General features: G+C 36.2%; 1 protein-coding gene across 6 annotated transcripts in view; it reads left to right on the top strand.

The window, feature by feature from the left end:
* Positions 1-26,955, top strand: part of UBR2 (ubiquitin protein ligase E3 component n-recognin 2) — a 143,436-nt gene that overhangs the window by 70,550 nt on the left and 45,931 nt on the right. For 4 of the 6 annotated variants that reach the window (XM_072642174.1, XM_072642175.1, XM_072642173.1 and 1 more), the window contains exons 12-19: positions 3,226-3,389; positions 3,739-3,838; positions 4,872-5,000; positions 8,444-8,627; positions 11,323-11,384; positions 11,574-11,684; positions 14,370-14,435; positions 14,877-14,999. In XM_072642174.1, the coding sequence (XP_072498275.1) occupies positions 3,226-3,389; positions 3,739-3,838; positions 4,872-5,000; positions 8,444-8,627; positions 11,323-11,384; positions 11,574-11,684; positions 14,370-14,435; positions 14,877-14,999 (939 nt within the window). Of the gene's footprint in view, positions 1-3,225; positions 3,390-3,738; positions 3,839-4,871; positions 5,001-8,443; positions 8,628-11,322; positions 11,385-11,573; positions 11,685-14,369; positions 14,436-14,876; positions 15,000-17,208; positions 17,475-26,955 lie in introns of all 6 variants that reach the window. The other 2 variants (XR_011974263.1, XR_011974264.1) reach the window with 2 other exon arrangements.

Raw genomic sequence — 26,955 nt, forward strand, 5'->3', positions numbered from 1 at the left:
AAAGGCTGTATGCTAGACACAGTCAGATACTTAGTGAAATTTATTTGGAGCACCATTTTCTGATGATACTGGATAAATGAGGTATTAACCTTATTTTGAGGTGCAAGCTCCTTAAGAAATGAGATTGTATCCCTTTTTGTTTGTATTACAGTGCCTAGCACATGGTGGGCACTGTGGAAATGCTTGTTAATTGATTGGTAAGACTACTTTTACTTTACCAATCCAGTATTCCCTGGTTGTACAGATGTGAATTATAGTTTCTAAAACTTTGCTGAAAATCTTTAATATAGACTCGTATAAAAATTCCTACAACACAACATTTTATGGTTGTTAGCATTAACTAGCCCTCCCTGTAAGAGGAAAAACCTTCTTTGACATTTGCTTTATGTAAATTGTTGTGCACTACAGGCACTGGGCCATTGGCATTTGGGAAGTGGTTTAGTGTATTTAATCAAGTTCTAAATGTAACAGAGAAAAGTACAGAAGTAAGTAAAATTATTTACATTGCTGAGAAATGATTAAGATGTGGATGAGGATGAAAATGTTATCAAGACTGATTAAATGTTATCTGTTTCAAGCTAATGAGATAATACACAGGCCAGATTCACTTACAGGCCAGTTTAAAAATATGGTCACATTATGCCTATGCCTGAACAGCCATTCTGTCCATTATGTGGTATCCCTAAGAGAAGATAGGTAATTCAGAATATATCCCCATGATTGGGAAAACTACTGAGACAGCATGTCCTTCTGGCAGCAGTATCTTTTTTTTTTTTTTTAATAAGAATGACTGCACATAAGGTTATCTTTTACCTTCTTTTCCTGATTAAAACAAAACCCCACTTTCTTCACAGTCCCATTTTCCAACCTTTTAAAAATCATTTAAATTTTTTCCCAAAGTATCATTGATTTTTTTATGTCCCTAATCTGATTATGAGAAAATATTCCATAAAAATCAACATCTTGAATACTTGTTTATTTATTAGGGTGCTAGGCTTGTCTTTCAGCACTAGTTTTGGCTTGATTTCTTGACCAAACTAACTGTGGTGACATCTGCTACTCCCAAATACTCTGCTTGCCTTTTTTTTCCTTTCCATATATATTCCTAATGGTTACCTCTGATCACTTCTCTAATTTATGATGCTCATGTTGATTTCTGTCCCTGCCTTAGGAAGTGGTTAAGTCTTTTTCCCACTCTTCTCCAAATTGGTGATATACATGAATATAATTTCTTCCTTCTGAATATTGACAGTTATTAAATATTACTGAACCACATCCCATCCTTGAAAAGAAAAACCTATTAGTTGGTATCCATAAAATAATAGGTAGCAATTCTTGAGAGTTGGATACGAACCAGTTTCATTCTCAGTTAATAACAGCATAGTTCACAGAGATTGTTTTTAAATAATTTGATTACATCTTACCATTAGTCTGTATTCCAGTTTGTTTGACCAAATGTATGTCCTGTCTGCACCACATACAGTGCAACTTAAGAGGGTTTGGTGAACACTGAAACTTATTCTTATCCTATGAATTTTTCCAGAGTGTTAGAGGATTTGCCTTGTTATTTTGAACATACTAAGTTAGTTGTGTGGTGGGAAACTGGCATCTCTAAGTGAGGCTGAGAATTACGTAGAATAAGAATGTTTAAGGTAAGTAACAGATTGATATTCTGAAACAAAGTGAAGAGAAGACATATATACAAATGAAGTAGAGTCCCAAAGATGTGTTATCATGGTGAATTGGAGCTATACAATTAACTCTGAATATCCATTTCATTAGAATCCAATTCATGTAGAATGGCACCTTGAGAAGCTATTAGGAATTTAGGGATTAGAAAGTTACAAAGTATCAGACTTTATACAAGCATTTATTAGACACAATATCAAGCTTCTTTTGATCTTTCCTATTTGTAACTTTGCCAGCAGAACTATAATAGGTTAAGTCAGATTTGGGCTTTGGAATTTCCCTGGACCAAACTAGTGGATAAACTCTTCTTGTGTTGGGTAGAATAGTAAAAATGACCCACTCTGTTAATTAATGGATTTGGCATCCAGTCAAGAGAAGCAGAACCCTGATCAATAAGTTTAGTGGTTATAGAATCATAGATATAGAAATGGAAGGAACTTCAGAGGTCATCTAGGCCAACCCTCTCATTTTATAGATAGGGAAATTAAGAGCCCTAGAAGTTAAATGACTTGCACAAACATACAGGAGTAAGTGAAAGAACTTGGGATGTGAACTGAGGTTCCCTTGACTCCAAGTTCAGTGTTCCAGATTTAGCATGCTTTCCACTGGGCCACAGTGCCTCTAAGCTACTATATTTTAGTACCAGAATATGACCAAATTAATGGCCCTCAAAAAATCTGTGGCCATATTTTCTAAAATAAAACAATAGTAAACCCCACATTCTGTTCCATTGACATTTGTTAACAATTCTGAGGTTTCCTTTAACCTCGAGACTTCTTGTCATCTTTTTTCTCAGTACCTTGGGCTGTATTGTGTCCAGTCTGACTTAAGAGTGAACTAATGAAAACTCTTGCATCTTCTCCTTTGGAAGATTTTTCTTTTACCTTTTCCATGCAAATTTCTAAATTTATAATCATCTTGAGAGTGTGGTCAGTTTGACATGGCTTGTTACTTCCTCTTTGTTTTGTAAATAACATATGCAAGGTAGTCACTAAGTCCCTTCTAGTACTCTGGCCCAGATGCTGGGTGATATCAAGTGTATTCAATGGGGTTGAAAGGACAAGACTTAAGGGACAGTCTGTTGGAACAGGAAAGCAATATGGGGTCATGGGGAATATCAGAAAGTTACATTGTATAGTTATAGTTGTGATGTCTTCTTAAAGTCTGACACTTCTTACAGAGCTCCTTGGGGATAGATTTCCTGTTATATATCTTGTATTTCTTATCTATATATACACATTAATTTAAGTAAATATGTAGCTTAGTTCTGCCATTATCCCTTTTAATTGAAAAGTAAGGACCTCCGTAACACCTCAACTTCCCTGTATAGTTTGTATCCTCATAAAACAGTGGGAAAACAACATAATTAATAATAATTAAGAAATATGAGGAAACATCTATTATTATAATGCCTATGGGGGGAAATAGGCCCTAAATGAAAAATATGTATTGTTTATGAAATCCTGTGATTCATGTTTTATCTACCCAGTGAATAGTTTTTTTAATTACAAAATATTCTAATACACTTTTATTTAGGCTCGAATGTTAATCACAGAAGAAAACCTTATGACTACCATCATCAAGACTTTTATGGATCATTTAAAACATCGAGATATCCAGGGCAGGTTTCAATTTGAACGATACACAGCCTTGCAAGCCTTCAAGTTCAGGAGGGTTCAGAGTCTTATTTTAGACCTCAAGTAAGCAGTTGCTTAATTATTAAACCAATTAAGACTTAAATGTTCATCTGATCAATGCAATACCCAGCTACAATTCCAGAGGATCCATAGTAAAGCTTGCTACCCACCTTCTGAGAGCAAAGTAATGGTCCCAAGATACAATATGAGACACATTTTTTAACATGGGCATTTGTTTTGCTTCACTGTGCAGATTTCTTATAGGATTTTTTCTTTTTTTTTTTCTCTTTGGAAAAACAAAGTGAGAAGGGGAAAAATAAATATTTGTTAATTGGAAAAAAGTAAATTAAGGTTGTTTTAAGACTTTAAATGTTAAAAGCTACATTTTTTCATTTTTTTTCCTTTTGTTTAGATATGTGTTAATTAGTAAACCCACTGACTGGTCAGATGACCTGAGACACAAGTTCCTAGAGGGATTTGATGCTTTCTTAGAACTGCTAAAATGCATGCAGGTATGTGAACCAACATATTTAAAAAATGTCATACTAAAATAAGTCCCATCACATGTGAAACATTTCTTTATTGGGGGTATATTTATATCTGGGAAATGAAGACGATTACGGTTTGAATCCATTTAATAAAAAAGTATTATCAAGATGTTAAATGAAAGGATTTTATCTAGAAACTATTTATTAATCTAGTGTTACAGAAGTCTTTTTATGTATTGTTAACACTTCAGATTTTTTCCTTAATTTCTTTTGAAGGGTACAACTATGTTTATATTAAATGTCCATATGTAAGTAAGTACAAGCATACATATAATGTTGTTTAGATTGCAGTTTATTTGCTTTGGAAACAATAATGTTAAATTTTCACTATTCTGATTATTTGCTTGATAAATGTTTGTATACTGCAATTAAATTATTTTTCCTCTGTTTATATTCCTTTTCTGAAAGAGAGGCTGAATTTTCCAGTGAGAACCAACTATCATATTTTAACTGTTTTAATTATAAAGACAGGTGTCCTGCTATACATAAAATTAGGTATATATACCATTTTGATCTTGCAGTAACCTTTGTAAGGAAAAAAAAGTTTAAAAGGTTTTTTTTAATATACTTCAAATATTTTGGATTTGACTTTTCCATTTAATTAGCTCTGCTAATTCCATGGCAATTAGACCTAAATTCTATAAATTTAATTTTTTTATGGACTGAGATAAAGAATTTAGCTTTTCTGTTTTTCTGTTATCAGTTTTCTCTCAGACTGTAAAAAAAATTTCAGTTTCAAAGGGGAGAACTATTATGAAAACGATTGTGCTCTGAGAATATGTGGGATAGTTATACAAATTTAACCAGTGACTTTTTCATTTATTTTTTAAAATCTTGCAACAGATTTTACACAAGATCATTGAGCTGAAAAGGGATTTTGAAGATTTCTTTTAATAAAGTACAGTCTATCCCATATAGGACAGTTAAATTTTAGTAGAATTATTATGTTAAATTTATAATGCATTTTGATTTCCAATTCATATTTGTTTACTCTTAGGGAATGGATCCAATTACACGCCAAGTAGGACAGCATATTGAAATGGAACCAGAGTGGGAAGCAGCTTTTACACTACAAATGAAATTAACACATGTCATCTCCATGATGCAGGACTGGTGTGCTTTGGATGTAAGTTTCTTTTGTTATGTTTACTTATGTATCAGCTTGCACACAAGATCAAAGAGATATGTGAAGAGGAGTTTTAATAGATCTTGTTTTCAGGGAAGATCCCTTTTATCCTAAAACAGAAGTTTGTAAATGCATCAAAAAAGATTTTCATTGTTTGTAACATTTGTACCTGTGATTTGTAAAGACACTAGGTCAAGAAGGACTTTCACTTCTTCTCAACAGTTTCTAAACTTTAAATAATCATTTCCACTTTCTGAGAATGATTTCAGGGCAGTTGGAGGCATTATGTCTAGTGAAGAAAAATTTAATTGTACATTATGCTATTTGGTTTATACTGTTTGCCTTAGAAACTATAATTTTAAATGTACTCTTAGAAGGGTGATTTGCCTTTTTTAGGTATCTGACTTGAGAAGGTCACCAATTCACCACTGCATATGATTCCTGGACAGCAGGCTTTCAAAAGTAGATAGGCCCTGTACATATACCAAAAGCAATCCTACACCATAGGCCAGTGACACTCCAAAAGTGTGCCATGAATTATATGACTCTTGTAATATCAGGCTCCTGTAGAACCCGTCTCTCCAGTTTTATGAAATTTAGACTTGAAATTGCAGGCAGGCCATAGGCTTTTCCCCATAATGTACTTGAGTTACTGTACTGTTTTAAGTGTACTCTGTAGTAGGTACCATGGTGACATACAAAGCCAATTGAAGGCATAGGCCTTGCTCTCCAGATTATTGGTTTTTTGTTTGTAACTGAAGTTCATTTTGGACTATTTGGGTTTTTTCAAATCAAAGACCTAATCCATCTATGCATGCATGCATGCATGCATACATTCATACATATATACATATATATATACATACATACATATGTACATATATTTAATGTAGTGTAGAAAAGATCCTTTTTAATGTAAGAAGTCAAGAAGAAACTTGAGACAAAAAAACCCTAGACTATTGTGAATAATCTAAACAGTGGGTAAGGATTCAGTTTTGTACATGAGTTAACGATCCTAAATGTCAAGAGTCAGTTAACTGTTGTTTATCAATCCCTCTTCTGATTCTGTTTATCAGTCCTTCTTCTGATATGCTTATTTCCTTGTAGATGTCATCCAGGCTCATGTCTTCATTTGCAAATGCTTGTTAAGGTGAATGTACTACCAGCTCTAGATAGAAGACTCCATATTCATGCCACCTGTGCACAAAGCCTATATTTGTAACTGGAATCTCTATTTCTTTTCCTTTCTCAAAGCAACTATCTTTTCTTTCCCATGTTCCCTTACTCTCTCCCATAACAATTCTGTATACAGCAAGTTCTTGATAGCAGAGTATTCTTACTGAAAGTATTCATGTCATTTCCTTAGAATGATTCTCCACATTAATTACCACATTAGTTCAAAGCCTATCATAATCTGGCTAGGGGCAGCTAGGTGGTACAGTGGATAGAGCACCAGTGCAGGAGTTAGAAGGACCTGAGTTCAAATCTCACCTCACACACTTGACACTCACTAGCTGTGTGACCTTGGGCAAGTCACTTAACCCCAACTGCCTCATCCTGGGTCATCTCCAGTCATCCTGATGAATATCTGGACACTAGATTCAGATGGCTTTGGAGGAGAAGTGAGGCTGGTGACCTGCACAGCCCTGCCTCACTCAAAACAAAGTCAAGTGCAAGTTATGTCATTACTTCTGATGGCACAGTCTTCTTTAGCAACGAAGGACAAACACACACACACACACATCATAATCCACTCTGCATCTCCCACAAAATCTAGTTCTAACTGTGCAGGGGGAAGGGATGTAAGAGGCTGGGCCTAAGCTATCATAATATCTAAAAAAATAGGACCATTGAAACATTTTTTTTATAATGCACAGAAAAGAACACAAAGAAGTTTAGAAGAAAATTCAGGCAAGCATAACAGTTTTGAAAGTAATGAGGAATTATAAGGTTTTTTATTTTAAAGTAAATGGTATGAAATGAAGTCATAGTTGCAAATATGGTCCTCTTTTTGTGTTTCGCTGTATATAGGGACATGAGAGGGCTTTTGGTGTTTCAAGTTCATAACTTTTTAAAAAATCAGAAATTGGGATTTGAGTCAGAAAACTTATGTTCATATTTTGGTTTTCCTACTTGCAACCTATGTGCCTTTGGGCCAGTCCTTTAACCTCTTGGTTCTTTGTCTATAAAATGAAGTGTTTGACTTAGATGATCACTTAGGTTTTTTCTGGCTCTAAATCAATGATCTTGTTTAATCAGCTTTCATTATTATGAATCATCTTTCATTATTACTTTCAACCCTTTCTTATGGTTCTATATGCACCTTATTTATTCTTAGCTTCATGACTTGCTTATGCTGCTCCTTAACCTGGAAAACCATTTTCTCTCCTCTGCATATGATAACCTACCCATCCTTTAAGACTCAGCTCAAATCCCACTTCCTCCACGAAGTCTTCCTTCACATACTTTTCTTCTGAATGACCTCTCCATACCCCAGTCTTAAGCATTTATAGTCTGTCTTAGTATTTTAGATTTTTCTCATAAATTGTTTCTCTGACTAGTCTGTAAGTTCAGTGAAAAGATACTTCTCATATCTCTTACAGCATCTAGTGTAAGACTACATATGTGATAGGTGCACAAATGGTATTTGTTATTTGATTTAGTTGTTATTAATTCTCTAGGACCAGGAAATAAAATTCAAATAGGCAGTTTTCTTTGGTATGAATTCCACCTATCCCTAGTATCTAATGCCTGGAATGGCCCTTCTGTAATGCCCAAGGCTTGCTTCGCAGCAGCGCCTCTGGACTTTTGGGGGATCTTTATGCCATCTCCACTCACAGGTCTTCTGCTCTATTCTGTCAGAGGATCCTGTTCAGCTCTTATTAGTTTTCTAAGTTAATGTATAATTAAATAATGGTTGTTTAATAAAACTAGACCTTTGTTTATTGAAAGAGGGAACTCATAGTGAGGAAATTCTTTCTACCAATAAAGATTGACAGCTACTCTGAACTTAGAGTTAAGGAGTTGCCTAGCACACTGAAAGGTTAAGTGATTTCCCTAGGATCCCCCAAGTTTGAGGGCAGGTCAGTAGTGGAGGCATCTCTCTGGGCAGATGAATACTTTTAAGTGCCCAGAATCACAACCCTTTTTGCTGTGACTGACCTTGCTATCTTCCACAATTATTGGTAATTTTAGAGTAAATTTACAGGAGGTGATAGAAGAGACTTAGAAACCCAGAGCACTACTATGCTAATGCTCTGTGATTCCTTAGTGCCTCTGTCATGCCACTTCTTCTCAAATACCTTTTCAGAATGTTGTGCCTAAGGGAGATCTTTCATTTTATGATCACAAAATAATTGTTATCTTTGGCCTGGGAGACGGGTGTTGATTGTCTCTGGAGTCTGGCCTTTACTGAATAGTGCACATCCAATCCTCCTTCCCAGGAAAAGGTGCTGATTGAGGCATACAAGAAATGCCTGGCGGTGCTGATGCAGTGCCATAGTGGCTTCGCTGACGGGGAGCAGCCCATCACACTAAGCCTCTGCGGGCACGTGGTTGATACCATTCGATACTGTGTTTCCCAAGAAAAAGTTAGCATTCATCTTCCAGTCTCTCGCTTACTTGCAGGTAAATAGTCTTGAAAGATTTTGTTTTCTTTTTTCTTAATTTATGATACCATGTAGTATAGAGTATAACCTGTAGAACAACCTCAATTTACCTGTATATGCAGATCTTTTTAAGAAAAATTACTTTTAAAAATCTTTTATTGATGTCATTTGTTTTTATATTACAATAACTTATTATATTATGCCCTTCAGGTAATTTTTTTCTTCATAATTCAAGAACATTTAATACAGTGACTATATCATAAAGCAGCTGCTAATAAATAAAAATTACCTAAACTTTTGCCTCTTTACACCTGCTGTTTTTATAAATATCTAATTAAATTTTAGGCCTAGGGAAGGCCTGTCACTTGTACTGATTATTGCTGCTGACAAAAGTATTTAAGGGAAGATTTTTTTTTTAATTTTAAAAGGTTAGTTCATATGTCCCAAATAATCAGCCAAAAAGAATTTATAAGTGCCTACTGTGAATGTGTCGAGGACTTTGCAATGTAGATATATGTATTTAAGCAATCTCTGCTCTCAATGAACTTGCATTCTACTGGAGCAGATAATAGTTACATGTGTAAGTTCAAGTCTGAGTATTTACAGAAGAAATGTAAAGAAAATAAATACCAAGGTCATTGAGAAGATGGCACTGGCAAGGGAAGGGATCAGAGATGGCTTCATGTAAAAGAACAGCAAAATTCCACATGTAGGAAACAGAAGTCCAGTTTGCCTGGATCTTAGAATGTGAAAGGGAAATAACATTAAATAATGCTGGAGTGATAGTTTGGGTCTAGGTTTTGAAAAGGGGCTTTAAAAACCAAACAGGAATTTTGATTTGATCCTAGAAGCAAACTGTAGGAAGTCATTGTAGCTTTTTGAGTAGGAGAGAGATAGGACCAAATCTGCACTTTAGGAAGGTCGTTTTCACAGATGTGTTGGAGAATGGATTGGAGTGAGGAGAGAGTGAAAGTAGGGAGACCTTGAAGTTCCTTATATCAGTGACATCACAGGCCCGGTTCCTAAGAATACAGACATGAAATAACTAGAAAACAAGTTGGAATGTAAAGAAACAATGTGATAGTCAAGTATATTTAAAACACATTTAAGAGAAGAAAGATAGAGTACGGAAGTCCTTTACAGGGAATGGAATTGAAGAAGGTTCTTTGGGAGACATGTATCTTGAGTCAATCCTTAAAAGAAATGATAGTCTTAGATCTGAATAAGAGAAAAACAAGATAAATGGAGTGACCAGAATGAAATATGGAGTAAAAAATACCTAAAGAGGCTCCCTTGGAGTCAAGTTGTGGATGTTATGATTCAAGACTGTAAAGTCAAAGAAATTTAATTCTGAGTAAGAGTCAATGGAATCCTAAACCCAGGGTCAAAACCAGTACTTGATACAGAAGCTGTAGCAATCTACTGACAGTGTATCTCCTCACCTGGAAGTGCTCTCATAGCAATTAGTACTCATACCATATTCTAATTTTTGTTCTATTAATTTTGTTCTATTTATAGTCTAAGTGTTTGATCACTTAGACTATAAATTCTCTGAAAAGAGAAGATTGTACCTTTGTCTTCCTGTCTCTCTTAGCTCTCAACACAACATATTGTGCAGTGGTGCTTAAAAAGGATTTGCTTAATTTTTTCCTAAGCTTCAGTTACATGACCCACTTTAAATAGACCATAAACCTGTTAAGGTGACTTAGCACATAATGGTCATTTTGGTTCATTGTAAATGCTTGATTTGCTTTTGCTGTGTTGCGAGTGTGTATTTCCCCTCCTAGTGTACTACTAGTATATTTCCACTAGTCAGTCAGTCAGCAAGTATTTATTAAGAACTTCTTTGTTCCAGGCAGTGTGGTCAGTGAGGTTATAATGAAAGACAAAATATATGGTCTCTGCTCTCAAGAAACCCACAGTCTAATGAGGGAGATAACATATACAGAGGAAATAGAAGATAATCTCAGAAAACAAGGACTAGTGAGGGGGAGGGGGAGCAGAGAAACACCCAACAAAGGCCTCCTGTAGAGAAGTTCAGATTTGAATTGTCTTGAAAGAAACCAAACCTCCATCCCTCATCCCCATTCTATTTTAAATAAATATGTCCCCTCTCCAGCTGCTAGTGCCCAACATCCTTAAATATATAGTATATTTATTTTGCTTTTTTCCCCCCTGTACATACTTCTTTATGTATTGGTTATCTCTCTGGATCAAATGTAAGCTTAAAAAGAAGGGCCTATTTAATGTTTGTCTTTATATCCCTGGTTCCCATTGCCTGGAACAGTGTAGGGCTTAATAAATGTTCGTTGATTGACGATCATGCATTTAAAATTTAGGACTAGAAGGGACCTAAAAAGATCATTGAGTCTAACACCCTTATTTTACAGATGAGGAAACTAAGGCCCAGAAAGGTTAAGTGGCTTGCTCAAGGTCAGGATTTAAAGTCATATTCCCTTATAGCACATCCACCATTCTTCCCAGCCCAGTCTGCTTCCCCAGAACTAGAATCCTGAGGTACTTCTCCATGTGGGTTACTATGGAAATGGACTGCATCCATACAGTCATGCTTTATTATACAGTTCATTTAAAATTTTAATTGGTAATCTTATAGATATGAAGGGGTAAAAAAGTTAAATGGAAGAAGAAGAAAAGGATGGTTATTTATATATTTCTTTCAGAAAAACGTTTTTGGGTTTTGTGTTCCCATTCAGGTTTGCATGTGTTGCTAAGCAAAAGTGAAGTGGCATATAAATTTCCAGAGCTACTTCCTCTGGTAAGTGTTACTGAAATTTAAAAGCAAATTCCTATTTCTGTAGCATTCTTGTCATCTTTTGAGTCCCAATTACCTTTACCTTTAAAAGTAAATTTTTAAAAATTGTACTTAGTCCACAGTCTCCCTGCCTATCTGCTCCTGTTAATATGGTACACTGGCCAAGATTTCATGTGACTTTTTTATTTGCAGAGTGAGCTCAGTCCACCTATGTTGATAGAACACCCCCTTCGATGCCTTGTGCTATGTGCCCAAGTGCATGCAGGAATGTGGAGAAGAAATGGATTCTCTCTTGTTAATCAGGTTAGTATCTCAAATTTGGGGGGAATGTTTTACTCCATTTCCTAGCCAATCGAGGCACAGGCAGCTCAGTGGATAGAGATTACAGCACAATGGACAGAGAGTAGAGTGTAATGGATATAGTGCTAGACATGGAATCAAGAACACTTGAGTTGAAACCCAGCCTCAAACACTGTTTGTGTGACCCTGGGCGACACAGTTAGCTTCTCTGTGCTTCAGTTTCCTCATCTGTAAAATGGGGATAATTATAGCATTTACCTCTCAGTATTATTGTAAAAATAAAATGAGATAATATTTCTAAAGGACTTTATAGACCTAAAAGTGCTATACAAATGCTAACTTTTATCATTAGCTATCATAGTTTTCATGTTACTTAATCATTGATTTAAATGCTACAGTAGCAAAGAAAACCCACAAATTTTATCATAGAAACCAAAGTTTTCCTATCATTGGTAGGCATATAAGAAACATAGTGGCAAAAGTAGGAAAGCAAAGCAATTATCTAGTTTTCATCGTCTGATTGAGCTACAAGCTGTTATTATATTACTAAAACTCATGTTTTAATTATTTCAAACTCCACCTAGTTTAAATTCAGTTTGGGGTTGTTTTTTTTTTTCATAGCTATTGGCCTCGTTTTTGGCTAGAAGGCAAGCTGGAAATAACATAGGGGAGTTATGATTGCAGGGATGGATCTATGAACCATGTTCTGCTGGCAACCTTAGAAATACTACTTAATCATAGTCATAGCTTCATCAGTGAAATTGACCCTACAGGCAGTATGATGTATAGGAAAGGGTGATGCATTTGGAATCAAAAGAACATGTCACCCCTGATATTTACTATTATGTATGAGCTTAAAATAGTTATTTCCCTTTTCTAGGCCTCAGTTTCCTTATCTATAAAATAAAGGATTTCTTCTAAATGGTATATATGGTCCTTTGAGCTCCAAGTACAGTGACATGGCTGTTTCCTCCAACATTTCAGATCATATCCCATCCATACCTTCTCCTCCTATGTGAAGCTTCTCCATGTTCTTCCTCCCTTAAGTCCTCTGATGTCTTCTCACTACACCTGAAGCCTTTCTCTAAATCTCTTCATGAATAAACTGAAGAATCATGCTATCCTTTTTCATCCCTTCCATGACAACTCACCTTCTCTAGTGAGCTCACATTGCCTAGATAATATCTTTTTCAGTTGTACACAATGAATATCCAGTACAAAGTCCAACTTAAAGAAGGATTCACTCAAAGGGTTTTAGATTTAGAGTTGAAAGTGGCCATTGATTCTGATATCCTCATTTTATGTGTGAAGAAAACTGAGGCCCAGAGAGGTGAAGTGATTTGCCCAGGTACATAGTGAGTTGATATCTGAAGTGGGATTCACTCTCGGGTTCCTTTTTCCAAGTCTAGCAATGCAGTTTTTTCATGATTTCTTCATGATTCCTGATAACTCTCATTTGTAATGGCATTGTGTTGTTTGTATCAAATCCCAGAACTTAGCAGAAACTTCTGGAAGAGGACAGTAACAGCTCAACAGAGTTTGATGTGATCTTTTGCCCAGGAAAGACCAAGACAGCCTAAAGAAGTTTTACATTAGATATGTCTATATGTGTGTGTTTGTATATGCATGTGCATGTACATTTGTATATGTACATAGAGTGTATATATTGGATAGATAGTGCACATGAACAGTTAGTTCGTCCCAAAGACTGAACAAGAGAAGGGAAGGGACTTGGATTGCCTTCTGTAAAGCTTTTGTAATACTCTAGAAGCAAAGAACCGTCTTTTTCGTATGAGTATTGTAATAGTGTAGTGTTGGCAGACCTGGAATACTGCAGTCTATAGAGAATTGAAGCTATAAATCACATAAAGTAGTGATAGAGGGGTGCATGATGGATCGGAGCAGGCTGAGAACAGCCAGTGAAGACTTGGGAAGAAGAGCAGTGATAAATGATATCGTCAGAGAGATGTGTGATTGGAAGAAAAATTGGGTTCATCCTGTGTGGAGTGAGGGTCAACAAAAGGATAACTAGAGCGTGCTTTATCCGACCTTACCTTTGCAGTGTCAGGGGAAAACGAGGAAGACTCCGAGAAAGGTGAGTGGAGAGCCTGTGGGAGAGTTATAGGAAGCCATGGACAGCACAAGCAGATGGATCGTGATCTGCATCATTGGAGGGAACATCCAAATTGATGAGATCACAGATTTGACTATATTTTACCTAGCTGTTTATGCAAGAGTATTTATTTGTAATATGCCACAGCCTATTTAATCCTACCGTGTGTCTCTGTATGCTGCTTGAGTCTTCTACAGTTTTGATTCTTCAGAGATTGTAATGTTCCATGATTTTCAGCTATATTACATACCCATAAATTTCAAAGTAGGGTTTTCTCTTAGTGGAGTGCCTTGCAATAATTGAATATGCTGCATATTTTCTCAAATTTATTCCAGCCTACTCTGTTCTCATTTAATTTTGAGTGACCAGCTCACAATTGTTGACCTACAAATGGTCTAAAGCATGCAGCATACCTTGATCTGCAGAACACAGAATTACTATCATTGCTCTACAGCTACATATAACGTGATGAGTTGATCAAAAAGGCTATCATTTATGGTATGTTAGAATGTTTTTGTACAAATAAAAGACAAATTATTTAGGAAAGTTGATGTATGTGTGTGTTTTTTTTACAGATTTATTACTACCATAATGTGAAATGCAGACGTGAGATGTTTGACAAGGATATAGTAATGCTTCAGGTAATGAGACTAAGATATCCAGCTTAACACAGTGATTTTTTTTTTAACAGCACTCAGAAAAAAAAAATTAATCCTATGTAAGAGAATAAAGGTAGTAATATGAAAATAAGAAGGAATAACACTCTTAAAGGAGAAAATGTCCAAAAAAAGAATACTTCAAAGAAAAATAAAATATTTGGTCAAAGTTATATAAAATGTGTATATTGCTTCAGAACTTACAAAAATGCAGTTAAAAATAACTGAAGAGACAATTGGCCATGTGAGTCAGTGTATTCAAATATCAGCTGGTAAGAGATTGCTATAAAGGGTCAGGACTACACATCTTTTAGAAAATGTTCCAAAGAGTTAGACATTCTGAAAATCAGCAACGCTTGTCATTAATGAGTTCTCAAATCTTAACTTCAAACCTTTTCTCTTTTATTCCAACCTTGTTTTAAACAGACAGGTGTATCTATGATGGATCCAAACCATTTCCTAATGATAATGCTTAGTCGGTTTGAACTTTATCAAATCTTTAGTACTCCTGATTATGGGAAAAGATTCAGCTCTGAGAATACCAATAAGGTAAGATGCATAGTTTTCCAAATATCTATCACATCACTAGTACATCTTTTAGGAACCTTTAGCAAAGTTAGTAAAGATAGGAAATGGAATTTAAAACCCCTTAATCTTATCCTATGTTATCAGAGTATGAATCTGATTTTTACATGGTTAAATGGTGAATAACATGTAGTTCATTTTAATGACTTTTTATTGAACAGATTCATACATAGCATTGCAGATTCTCTTGCCTCTCCCCTCCACAAAATGCTAACATTACGTTGGGCAAAATTGTAAGATTTAACAGTTATTTATTGAACACATTTTATTATTTTGCAAAGTATTGTGCTAGTTGTTATGAAAGGTTTACAAGAAGGAAAAGACAGGTTTTTTTTTTTCTTAAAGGAATCTGTAATTAATTTTTAAGCAGGCCCAACATTTTATGGACATTCTGCTGAATCTCAGATAGTTTTGTAGAACATTAAAGCAATATGACATATAACTATTATTTTTATTAATAATATAGTGCTTTTCTTCCTCAAAGCTAAATTTATTTCAAGTTTGTTGTATTCCCTCCCTAATTGTTTTAGGGAGAGGCAATTATTGTTACTTCTCTTTTATGTTAATTCAGTGTATTTGTACTTAACTTTGACTCCTTTTTTTTGAATAGTATACTTATTCTAGTGTGCCTTGAAAAGATGAGTTGATATTTCATAAGCTGTCTCTTACTCAGTGAACTAACCAGACCTATTCATTAGGGCCATGGTACCTCACCCTTAATTGGTTCCTCTACACATAAACTTCTTGCTAGTGAGGATAGATAGTGGTAGATTGTGAAAGGAATCTTGCCCTTAAATTGTTAATCTGAAATGATTGAGTATACAGACAGTTCTCACAAATTCGACTTTTTTATAAAGAATTCTAAAAGAAATCCACATTCCAAAAAAAACATTCTCCTGTGCTGCCCTTTGGCCCAGCACTCCATGGCCTCCCACTCCCCCCCACCATAAAAAAAAGAAACAGACTCTAAGAAAAACCCTTTCAAGTGGAAGCAGAACAGATATGCAGAGAGACTGCCACTATTGCTGCCACTGGCAGATCAGAGGCTTGAGACTGCTGGCATGCCTAGAGAGACCTTCACCCTGCTCTGTGTCTTGTGTCTATCCATGCTCGGGTACTGCATATCTGCCCCTGGTTCTCACATGTCCCCACTCATCCTCTCCCATCGTTGTCTGTAAGGCTTCCATGTATATGCCCCTCCAGCTCCGCTTGTTCCTCCTGCTGCTCTAGCTTCTCTGTCCCTGGCCCCATTGTGTCCTTGAACTATATGCCAGCTCCTCCCTCCAAGGATGTATGTCCCCCTTTCCCATGTCCATGGGCAAATTCACATTACCTAGAAAGTAGAGGATAGTGAGATGATCCATTAGTGTAAAGGGAGAACTATCTGTATTTGGAATTAAAGTGTTGTTTATTTAGGCATAACTCTTACAGGTTTTCTTTTTTGTTCATTCTTAATACAAGTATAAACAACTTGTAGTCTCTCCGGCCCACTTTCTTAAAAATTTGGGGGGGGGGGGCGGGGATTGACTATGACATAAAATCAAAAGGCATCAATAAAACTTACCAAATAATAAAGTGATTTATTCTGCAGATTTAACCAAGGAAACCTTTAGGTTTTTTACTTAATTAAAAGTAGGAATAGGCACATGCGTTGCTTTGTATTTTTGCCTTTATTTGTATTATGCAACTCTTGAAATTTCTGGGTTGGTTGCAGTTGGTTGAAAGAGTAAAAGGAATTGAGAAGTTGGATTTGGAGGGTTTTTGAATTGTGAAAAAGACTTGAGATTAAGTTTGGGGGAATGGATATTGGAGAGAACTTAGGCTAAAAGAGATGGGGCAGAGTCAGGAGAGAGGACTGAAGAATAGTAGAAGAAAGGTGGAAAGACACAAAAGGAGTTGGGCATGTCTGCTGAAGAGCTAATGAAGTAAGGAGATTAGCGGCTCCTAAGTTGGACTCTAACAAGTATGTGCCAAGCTAGTCACAGGAGCTTCTAGCTGAGATTTTTGCTTCCAGAATGTAGAGAGAGCAGGGCGAATTCTGTAGTGACCTGAATAGCATGCGTGACATTTTCTTCTGTTACAGTCAAGCAGTCATTATCTATGCTCGAAATACAGGGTGGTTTCCTTCCTAAAAAGAAGTTAAGCGTTAGAAGAATAATTCTCTACTCTCTAGGTTATCAGGGAGAATGGAGTACTCCATAGAAAAACAAAAAGAAGGATCTGAAGAGGCAGAGAGGAATCCTTATCTGTGTCAGAAAGTTAAAGGAGTGAGGGAAGAGGATCACTGAACCTTTGAAGCTCTTCCTATGATGGTGGAAACTCGAGTCTCTACAGAAGAAACAGCTTTCAGAGTATTCCAAAGAATGCTGATAGGGAGCCTCAGGCAGCATCAAGGGACTGACCATGCATGCAGTAAGGGTGAAGAGAAAATATTAATAGGTATTTGGGGCCTTTTACTGAAAAGTACTAAAGCAGCTATTTATTGACATGACATTAACAGTAGTAAAGTCAGCTTTAATTCTAGCATCAGGATAGTGTGTGAGAACCTTGAAAGATATGTGAAACTTGATGAATGTTACCTACATCTGATTGTTTTCATTATCACAAGTGATACTGGTAGAGGGAATCTTGAAAGCACTGATCAGGAATAAGAAGTATTAGGACATATAAATATACTGAAAACCTTTAGATAATGATAGCAATAATAAGTAACATTTATGGCACTTTTTAAGGTGCTTAACAAGTATTATCTCATTTTATCCTCACAACAACATAAGGAGATAGGTGCTATTATTATTACCATTTTACAGATGAAGAAACAGACCAAGAGGGGCAAAGTCACTTGCACTACATCACCCAGGTAATAAGTGTCTGAGATAAGTTTTGAGCTCATGACTTCCCGACTCCGATTCCAGCTCTTTGTCTGCTCTACCACCTAAAGAACAAGTCCTATTTTCATCACTTCTGCCAAAGCCAGACTTCAAAAGAGAAAAGGCAAAAATTGCTAAAGAGCTGGGGCCTGAGAATACAATTTGGATGTGTGAACTATGGACACATAGTTGAAATACAGGAATGACAGTTTCCTAGAGAGGGATGGAGGGTGCCTAAAAGAGCTGGTAAAAATGTTTTTGCTTAAAGTCTTAGAAAGTTTTTAATAAAGGCTTTACACCAAAATGAATGTGAGAGGGAGAAAACTGCCTGTGTGTGTCTACAAAACTAGATTCAATAGAAAGTAACCACAGTGTAGGAAGAACAGCAGCACAGAGAAACCTAGACACTGACAAGAGACAACATATAAGAAAGGAACTATCAATAAAAGCCATGGCCTCAAATGCCTAGACACAAATGCATACAGTATAAAGAACAAGACAGCAATCCTGATGCAAGGGGGCAAATTTGTCCTCATTTAGGTACCACTGAACCTTTGTCGGTATGGGCCACATGCCTGGATTATGTCTCTTGAAAGGTATACCATAACTAAAAGGAATACAGAGTAGTGATGGGAGTAGTAACAAATATTCAGAAGATTTACTTACTTGAAAAAACCCAGGAAGTAAAATGAAAAGAAGGATATTAAGGAATTCCAATCTTATTTGCTGCTCACTGTTGGATGTAGCCCTACTTAGGTGTCCAAGAAGCATATCAAACTCAACATGATCAAAACAGAACTCATTAATTCCCCACCAAAAGTTTGTTTTTCAATCATGTGTGATTCTTTGTGATGCCATATTGGTTTTTCTCAGCAAAGGTACTGGAGTGATTTGCCATTTCCTTCTCCGGTTCTTTTGACCAGTGAGGAAACTGAGGCAAACAAGGTTAAGTGACTTGCCCAGGGTCATACAACTAGTAAGTATCTGAGGCTGGATTTGAACTCAGGTCTTCCTTACTCCAGAACTGGCACTCAATCCGCTGAACCACCTAGCGGCTCCATGCCACATGCCAAAAAACTTACCCCTCCCCTAAATATCTCTTTTTCTGTGATACTTTCATGTTTAAGAAATGTCATTAATTCCCAGTTGTCTCTGGGAAGAAAATACAGATATTTTTGTTGGGCAAGTAGTTAGAGCCCTTAACAATTTAGCTCCAATTTAATTGTTCCAGACTTCATATTATTTCTGCTTATATATCCTATAGTCCAGCCAAGCTGGGCTGCTTGATATTCCCCAAACACAGTATTCTGCTTTATTGGTTCATTGATCTAGAGCTCAAAGACCATCTAGTTAAATCCCTCATTTTACAGATGAGGAAATAAGGCAGGCCCAGAGAATTTGATTGACTTGCCCATGGTCACATAGATTGTAAGTGGTAAAAGCAGGATATGAACCCAGCTTCTTTGAGTCCAGAGCCAGTGCTCTTTCTATTATACCTCATTGTCTCCCTAATATTTCATCCCTTTAGACACTATATATTCCAGCCACACTAACCAGCCTACCTGCTGGTCTGCAAACTAACACACTGTCTACTATTGCCCATGAATAGGATGCTTTCCTTCCCTGCCTTCACTTTATAGAAATCTTAGCTGCTTACAAAGCACACCTCAGGTACCTCCATCTCCTGTTGGAAGCCTTTCTTTATTCCCCCAGTTGTTAGTGTCTTCTGCAAAATTACTTTTGCTTTACTCTGTATGCATTTTGTAAATACTTAACTGCACAAATATTGTTTCTTCACTGTATGATGTAAACTTTTTGAGGGCAGTGATTGTTTAGTTTTTGTTTTTGCATGCCCATCTTCTAGCACAGTATGTAGAACACAGAAAATGCCAAATAAGTGCTTGTTGAATTGAAGGTTAATGGTTACAGAAGCAGGAGAAACAATATTGTCGTTGAATTATACTGAAGACCTCCTAGACAGAGAAAGGAAAAGATGAGTTTGGAAAACAGGCACATGGTGTAACAGTGATAGGTGACTTTATGTGACTGTCTGCTGGAGTTGTCCCTGAAAAAAAAAAACCAAAATATCTAAATACATTTTTATCATCTCTTAATAATAGTTTCATCTTTCAAAAAGTGGGTCCACCAACAAGATGAACTTCGGTTCTGAAGCTAATTCTTACCAAAAAGGACTAACTAGTTTCAGGGATGGTTATGATAGGGAACTTGTCAAGAAGCGACTGCTAGATCTTAGAATTTGTGATGGGTGAGAGGAACTCTAGACATAATATGATGGGCATCATAAGTTTTGGGAGAGCAGATTTCAGAGAAAGGACGCCATGGCCTAAAATTCTGCAGAGAGGAATTAGTTGTCTAAAGAATACAAAGTGAATATACGGGGGACTCATTACTCAGATTTTCAAAAGATACCTCCCTAAGGAAGATTCAAGCAAGAGAAGGTGAATACACAAGTATGACAGAGTCATATCAGAAAAGGACACAGTGAGTTGAACCAGGCAAGAAAAACTAAAAAAAAGAAAGCATGTGTTGTTGTTTTTCATTTTTAAGCTTCATTGGAGAAAAGATCAAATAAGGTAGAGGACTGTAGTTAGCAGGAGAAGGGTAGGTAGCGAGTGGAATGATGTTAGTGGGAAACAGAAAGAATAACGGTTCAACTCTTATTTTCCTCCTGACAAGAAAGTTAGGGCTTTAAAGGATGGCACAAAAATAGCTGAGGGAATTGAACTTCAGCGTTAATAAAGGTGGCAATAACAAAGTAGCTAGCTGCCTGTAATGAGTACAAGTCAAAAGGCCCATTCAGATTATATCTCAGGGAATTGAAAGGCTTGATAGATGATTGCTGAGACTTTGTCAATGTTCTCTGAAAGATACTGGAGATTGGAAAATATACTACGGGACAGGGGAAAGGGAAAGGTACCAATTTCCACATCTGGGAAGAAAGGTCAGTAATCTTAGCCACTACTTCTGGCTAAATTCTTAAACATATTTAAAGGATAAGTGAACATCTAGAAAAGAAGTGATAAACACAAGGAGTTAGGGTAGCTTTATCAAAGACTAAACTCATTTCCTTTTTTGACTAGACCAGGGAAATGTCACAAGATGCAATTTACTTAGATTTTAGCAAAGAATTTAATAAAATTTCCCATACCATTCTTGTGGGAAAAGTAGAGAGTATTGGGTTAGATAAGAGTTGGAAATGGATTTGGTCCTGGTTGAATGGAAGAACCTTTAAAATAGTCACTGGCTTAATGTTAGGTTGGAAAAGAAGTCTTTTGTGGAGTCTCTAAGGGATCTGTGCTCGGTGTAGTACTATTCAACATTTTTATAAGTGATTTGGATAAATCCCGAACTGATGCTTCAATAGTGCTAGAAGGTTTGCACAACACCTTACATATATTATCTCATTTGAGGCTCTTAATGATCTTAATGAACCTCCTTCAACATTATTAGTCCCATTTGACAAATGAAGAAACTGGTCACATATATCTAGTTAGTATTAGCTATATTGAGAGAAGCAGAATTTGAACCCCAGCCTTCCTGATAACAGCATTCTTTCCACTGTGCCATGCTGTTATTAACAGTATACTTCTCAAATTTACAGATAACCCAAAGTTAATAAGTTGAGTGACAGAAATCGGATCTTAAAAAAAACTATGCCTTTGGACTGAATTGAATCAGATGAAATTTAAAGATTAGATATAAAGTTTCACATTTGTTTTCAGAAAACTAATTCTACAAATCAGACTGGGTGGCAGGGCTAGCCAGCAATTTGTCTGAAAAAGACCTGGGATTAGAGACAAAGCTAAGATGGCAAAATAGAGGGAGCATTCTGTTTGAACTCTTCTAACATTCCTCTCAAAACAAGTTTAAAATAATACATCAAATTGAATTCTGGAGAAGCATAAACAACAAAAGGTCAGAGTGAGACTTCTTTCCAGCCAGAGACAGCTTAAATGATCAGAAGGAAATGTCTGTTACATCTGGTAGCACATTACAACTGGTAGCACAGCATGGCAGCAACACTAGCTGTGGACCTTCTTAATTGGCAGTGACAGCAGCAGCAACAGTTTCAGAAGCTTTCATCACCCAGAGACAGTAAAAAAATTAAACAACTACTCATCAAAAGATTACTAGTGACTCCTGGGCATAAGGACTGGGCACTGTTTAGCAACTCCATTGCCCGCTATCCAGTTCTGGATCTCAGGTTTAGGGCAAAGAAGAGCACTTGTGGTTTAAAGGGATCTGTGATTGTATTTCCAGGGTGGAGAGAGAGAGCAGGGCCCTTACTTATAGGTCTCAATTCCAGAGCAGAGATAAGAGAGCTAGCACTTCTGGCTTCAAGGGAACAACGCCCCTATCTGGGTAAGGACCAGAGTACAGACCAGGAGAGCAGTGATGTCACCTTTATTGCAATCATTCCACTTTGGAAGCTCTGAGAACTTACATCCTTCCCCAGAAGTAGCTGTGAATATAGTAGGGTGAAAAAGTCTGAAACTTGAGACAGTGACAGTTCCCATCCCCCACTCCAGGTGAGCAGAGCCCAACTCTAACATAAAGTTCAAATTAAAAAAAAAAAACACTAGAAAAATGAGCAAACAACAAAAAAAGAACCCAACCATAAAAAGCTACTATGGTGACAGGGAAGCTTAAGACACAAACTCAGAAGAAGACAACAATGCAAAACCACCAATGAGTAAAGCCTCAAACTCAAATGTAGATTGGACATAAGCCCAACAGGAATTCATGGGAAAAGCTAGAAAAACAGATATATTTATTTTATTTTAAGTTTGCAGCATTCAATTCCATAAAATTTTGACTTTCAAATTTTCTCCCCCTCCCTCTCCTTCTCCCTTCCCAAGAAAGCATGCAGTCTAGTACAGGTTCTACTTATACATTCATATTATGCATTTTCACATTAGTCATGATGTAAAGAAGGTAGAACTAATGGAAAGAAACCATGAGAAAGAAGAGAGAAAACAAAACAACAAAAGAAAAGGAGAACAAATAGCATGCTTCCATCTGCATTCAGATTCTGGGTGTGGATAGTGTTTTCTATCATAAGTCTTTTGAAGTCTTAGATCCTTGCATTGCTGAGAAGAGCTAAGTCTATCAAAGTCAGTCATCGAACAGTGTGTTGTTACTGTGTACAGTGTCCTCCTGGTTCTGTTCATTTCACTTAGGATCAGTTCATATAAGTCTTTCCAGGTTTTTCTGAAGTCTACTTGCTTATCATTTCTTAAAACACAATAGTATTTCATTATATTCATATACCATAACTTGTTCAGCTATTCCTCAATTGATGGACATCTCCTCAATTTCCAATTCTTTGCCACTGAACTGCTATAAATATTTTTGTGCATGTGGGTTCTTTTCCCATTTTTATGATCACTTTGGGATATAGACCTAGAAGTGGTATTGCTAGGTCAAAGAGTATGTGCAGTTTTATAGCCCTTTGGACATAGTTCCAAATTGCTCTCCAGAATGGTTGGATAGATTCACAAGTCCACCAACATTGCATTAGTGTTCCAGTTTTCCCACATCTTCTCCAATATTTATCATTTTCCTGTTTTGTCATGTTAGCCAATCTGATAGGTGTAAAGAAAGAGATATTTTTTAAAAAGGGAAGAAAGAATTGATTTTAAAAATCCAATAAGAGTGGTAGAGGAAAAATTGGAGGAAAAATGGTAGCAATGCAAGAAAATTATAAAAAGAATTAATAGCTTGGTAAAAGAGAGATACAAAAAAAAATTAGTGAAGGGAAACATCATCTTAAAAAACAGAATTGACCAATGGTAAAAGAGATACAAAGCCTGATTGAAGAAAATAATTTCTTAAAAATTAGAATTGGGCAAGTGTATGCTAATGATTCCATGAGACATCAAGAAACAATAAAACAATCAAAAGAATAAAAAAAAAGGAAGTGTGAAATATTTCATCAGGAAAACAACTGAGAGATTTAGGAAATTCAGGAAATAGATTTAGGAGGGATAATTTAAGAATTATTGGACTACCTGACAGCAAAGCCATGATTTAAAAATAGAGCCAAGACGTGTTTCAGAAATTGTTAAGGAAAACTGCCCCTGTACCTTAGAACTGTATGGCAAAATAGAAATTGAAACAATCCATCAATCAGCTCCTGAAAGAGATCCCAAAATGAAAACTTCCAGGAATATTATAGCCAAATTCCAGAGCTCCTAGGTCAAGGAGAAAATACTGCAGGCAGCCAGAAAGAAGCTACCCAAATACCATGGAGTGACAGTCAGGATCCCACAAGATCCTGGTAACTACCTTAATAAAGGATCAGAGGGCTTGGAATATGATATTCCAGGAAACAAAGGAGTTAAGATTAAAACCAAGAGTAACCTACCAGAAAAACTTGAGTATAATCCTTCAGGGGAAAAATACATGTTTAGTAAAATAGAGGACTTTCAAGCATTCCTGATGAAAACACCAGAGCTGAATAGAAAATCTGACATTCAAACACAAGACTCAACAAAATCATAAAAATATAAACATGAAAGAGAAATTGTAGGGGGCATAATAAGGTTAAACTATTTACGTTCCTATGTGGGAAGATGACATATATAACTCCTAAGAATTTTATCATTAGTAGGGCAGTTAGAAGGAGTTTGCATAGACGGAGGGTACTAGTGTGAATTGATTATGTTGGGATGAACTCAAAGTAAGGATCATCAAAGAGGGATACAGTGGGAAAAGAGGGAAATGAAAGGAAGAATTAGGAAAATTCTCTCACATAAAAGAAAAGGAAGAGTTTTTGCAGTGGAGGGGAAAATGGGGGGAGGTAATGTTCAAACTTCCCTCTCATCTGAATTGGTTTCACTCAGTTGGAGTATAAATCTGTCTTGCCCAACAGGGAAGTGAAAGGAAAAGAGGCTAAGAGAAAGGAGTAGAGTGATTAGAGTCAGGGCAGATTAATGCAGGCAGTGGTCAGAAGCAAAACAGACTTTAGAGGACCAAGGTAAAGTCAAAATGGATACATGATTTAGATATAAAGAGTAAAATGAAAAGCAAATTAAGAAAGCATAGAAAAATTAACTGTTAGATGTATGGATAAGTGGAGCATTTATAACCAAACAAAAGTTAGAGAAGATCATGGACAGTAAAATGGATAATTTTGATCATATGAGATTAAAAAGTTTTCACTCAAATAAAGCCAATACAGCCAAAATTAGGAGGATAGCCAGAAACTTGGCAGGGAGGGGAACCTTTACAGCAAGTTTCTCTGATAAAGGCTTCATTTCTCAAATATGTAGAGAAGCCAAATTTATAAAAATGAGAACCATTCCCCAATTGATATTCAAAGGATATGAAAAGGCAGTTTTCACAGAAGAAATCATAGCCATCAACAGTATATGAAAAAAATGCTCAAAATCGTGAATAATTAGAAAAATGCAAATTAAAACAACTCTGAGGTACTACCTCACATCTATCAAATTGGCTAATATGACAGAAAAAGAAAATGACAAATGCTGGAGAAGACATAGAAAAATAGGTGGGGTACACTAACTCATTGTTGGTAGAGTTGTGAACTGATCTAACCATTCTAGAAAACAATTTGCAACTATGCCCAAAGGGCTATAAAACTGAACAGACCCTTTGACCCAAAAATACCATCACTAGGTATGTACCTAAAGAGATCCAAAGGGAAAAAAAAGGATTTATCTATAAAAAATACTTATAGCAATTCTTTTTGTAGTTTAGGGAATGGCTGAACAAGTTGTGGTGTATGATTGTGATGAAATACTGTTGTGCTATAAGAAATAATAAAGGGGATGGGTTCAGAAAAATCTGGGAAGACTTATACAAACTGATGCAGAGTGAAAGTGAGCAGAAACAAGAGAACATCGTATTTTAATAGTGACCAACTGTGAAAGACTTAGGTAATCTGATCAATACAGTGATCGATAATAGTTCCAAAGGGACTCATGATGAAAAATGCTGCTCTCTGCCTCCAGAGAGAGAACTGATGAACTCCGAGTACAAATTGAAGTATATTAATTTTTACTTTGTTTTCTTGCCCTTTTTGGGAGGAGGGGACAACATGGCTAATATGGAAATATATTTTGCATGATTCACATAAATAATGGATATCATATTACTTACCTTCTCAGTGAGTGTAGGAAGGGCAAGAGAGAAGGAGAGAATTTGGAACTCAAAAAAAAAAAGAATGTAAAAAAACAAACATCCTGGAATTGTAATCTTAACATGAAATAGTACAATGTGACAACCAAAAAAAGCTAACATGATGTCAGTTGTGTTAAGAAGGGCCTAATGTCTGGAACTAGGGGAATGGTAGTCCCTATGTACTTTGCCTTTAGATAGTATGTAGAGTATTAAGTTCAGTTCGGAGCACTGCATATAGAGGTGAACATGGATAAATCGGAAAGTATCTAGATTAGGGCAGCATATTCTGCCCTAGGGCAGATCTTGAAACATTGTACCTTATGAGGATTGTTTGAAAGAACTCAGGATATTAAACCTAAAGAAAAAAAGACTTGGAGGAGGACGTGATTAGCTATTTTTAAGTATTTGAAAGGCTGTCAGAGAAATTAGACTTATTCTTCCTAGTTCCATAGGATAGAACCAAGAGCAGTGGGTAGCCTGATACAAGGGAAAAAATTCCCTACAATTAGAGATATCCTGTAGTGAACTGGATTGCTTCTTAATATAGTGGGTTCTTTATTAATAGAAGTTTTCACACACACACTATATATATGTATATTATATATATACATATATATATATTGCTTTTCCTGTATGTTATAAAAAAGCAAATATTCTTAGTCAGGAATGAGTTGGACTAAATGGCCTTTGACATTCTTCATGACTTTCAGGTTCTGTGTAGTAGAAGACAATGTTTATTAAGCATAGTGAAATAAAACAGGCGCCATTCCTCTAATGCTTACACAGTAATATAGGGCAGCTAGGCAGTGCAGTGGATACAGCACCAGTGCAGGAGTCAGGAGGACCTGAGTTCAAATCTCACCTCAGACACTTGACACTCACTA

The sequence above is a fragment of the Notamacropus eugenii genome, chromosome 2 (assembly GCF_028372415.1).
Source record: "Notamacropus eugenii isolate mMacEug1 chromosome 2, mMacEug1.pri_v2, whole genome shotgun sequence".
In the NCBI taxonomy this organism is placed as follows: Eukaryota; Metazoa; Chordata; class Mammalia; order Diprotodontia; family Macropodidae; genus Notamacropus; species Notamacropus eugenii.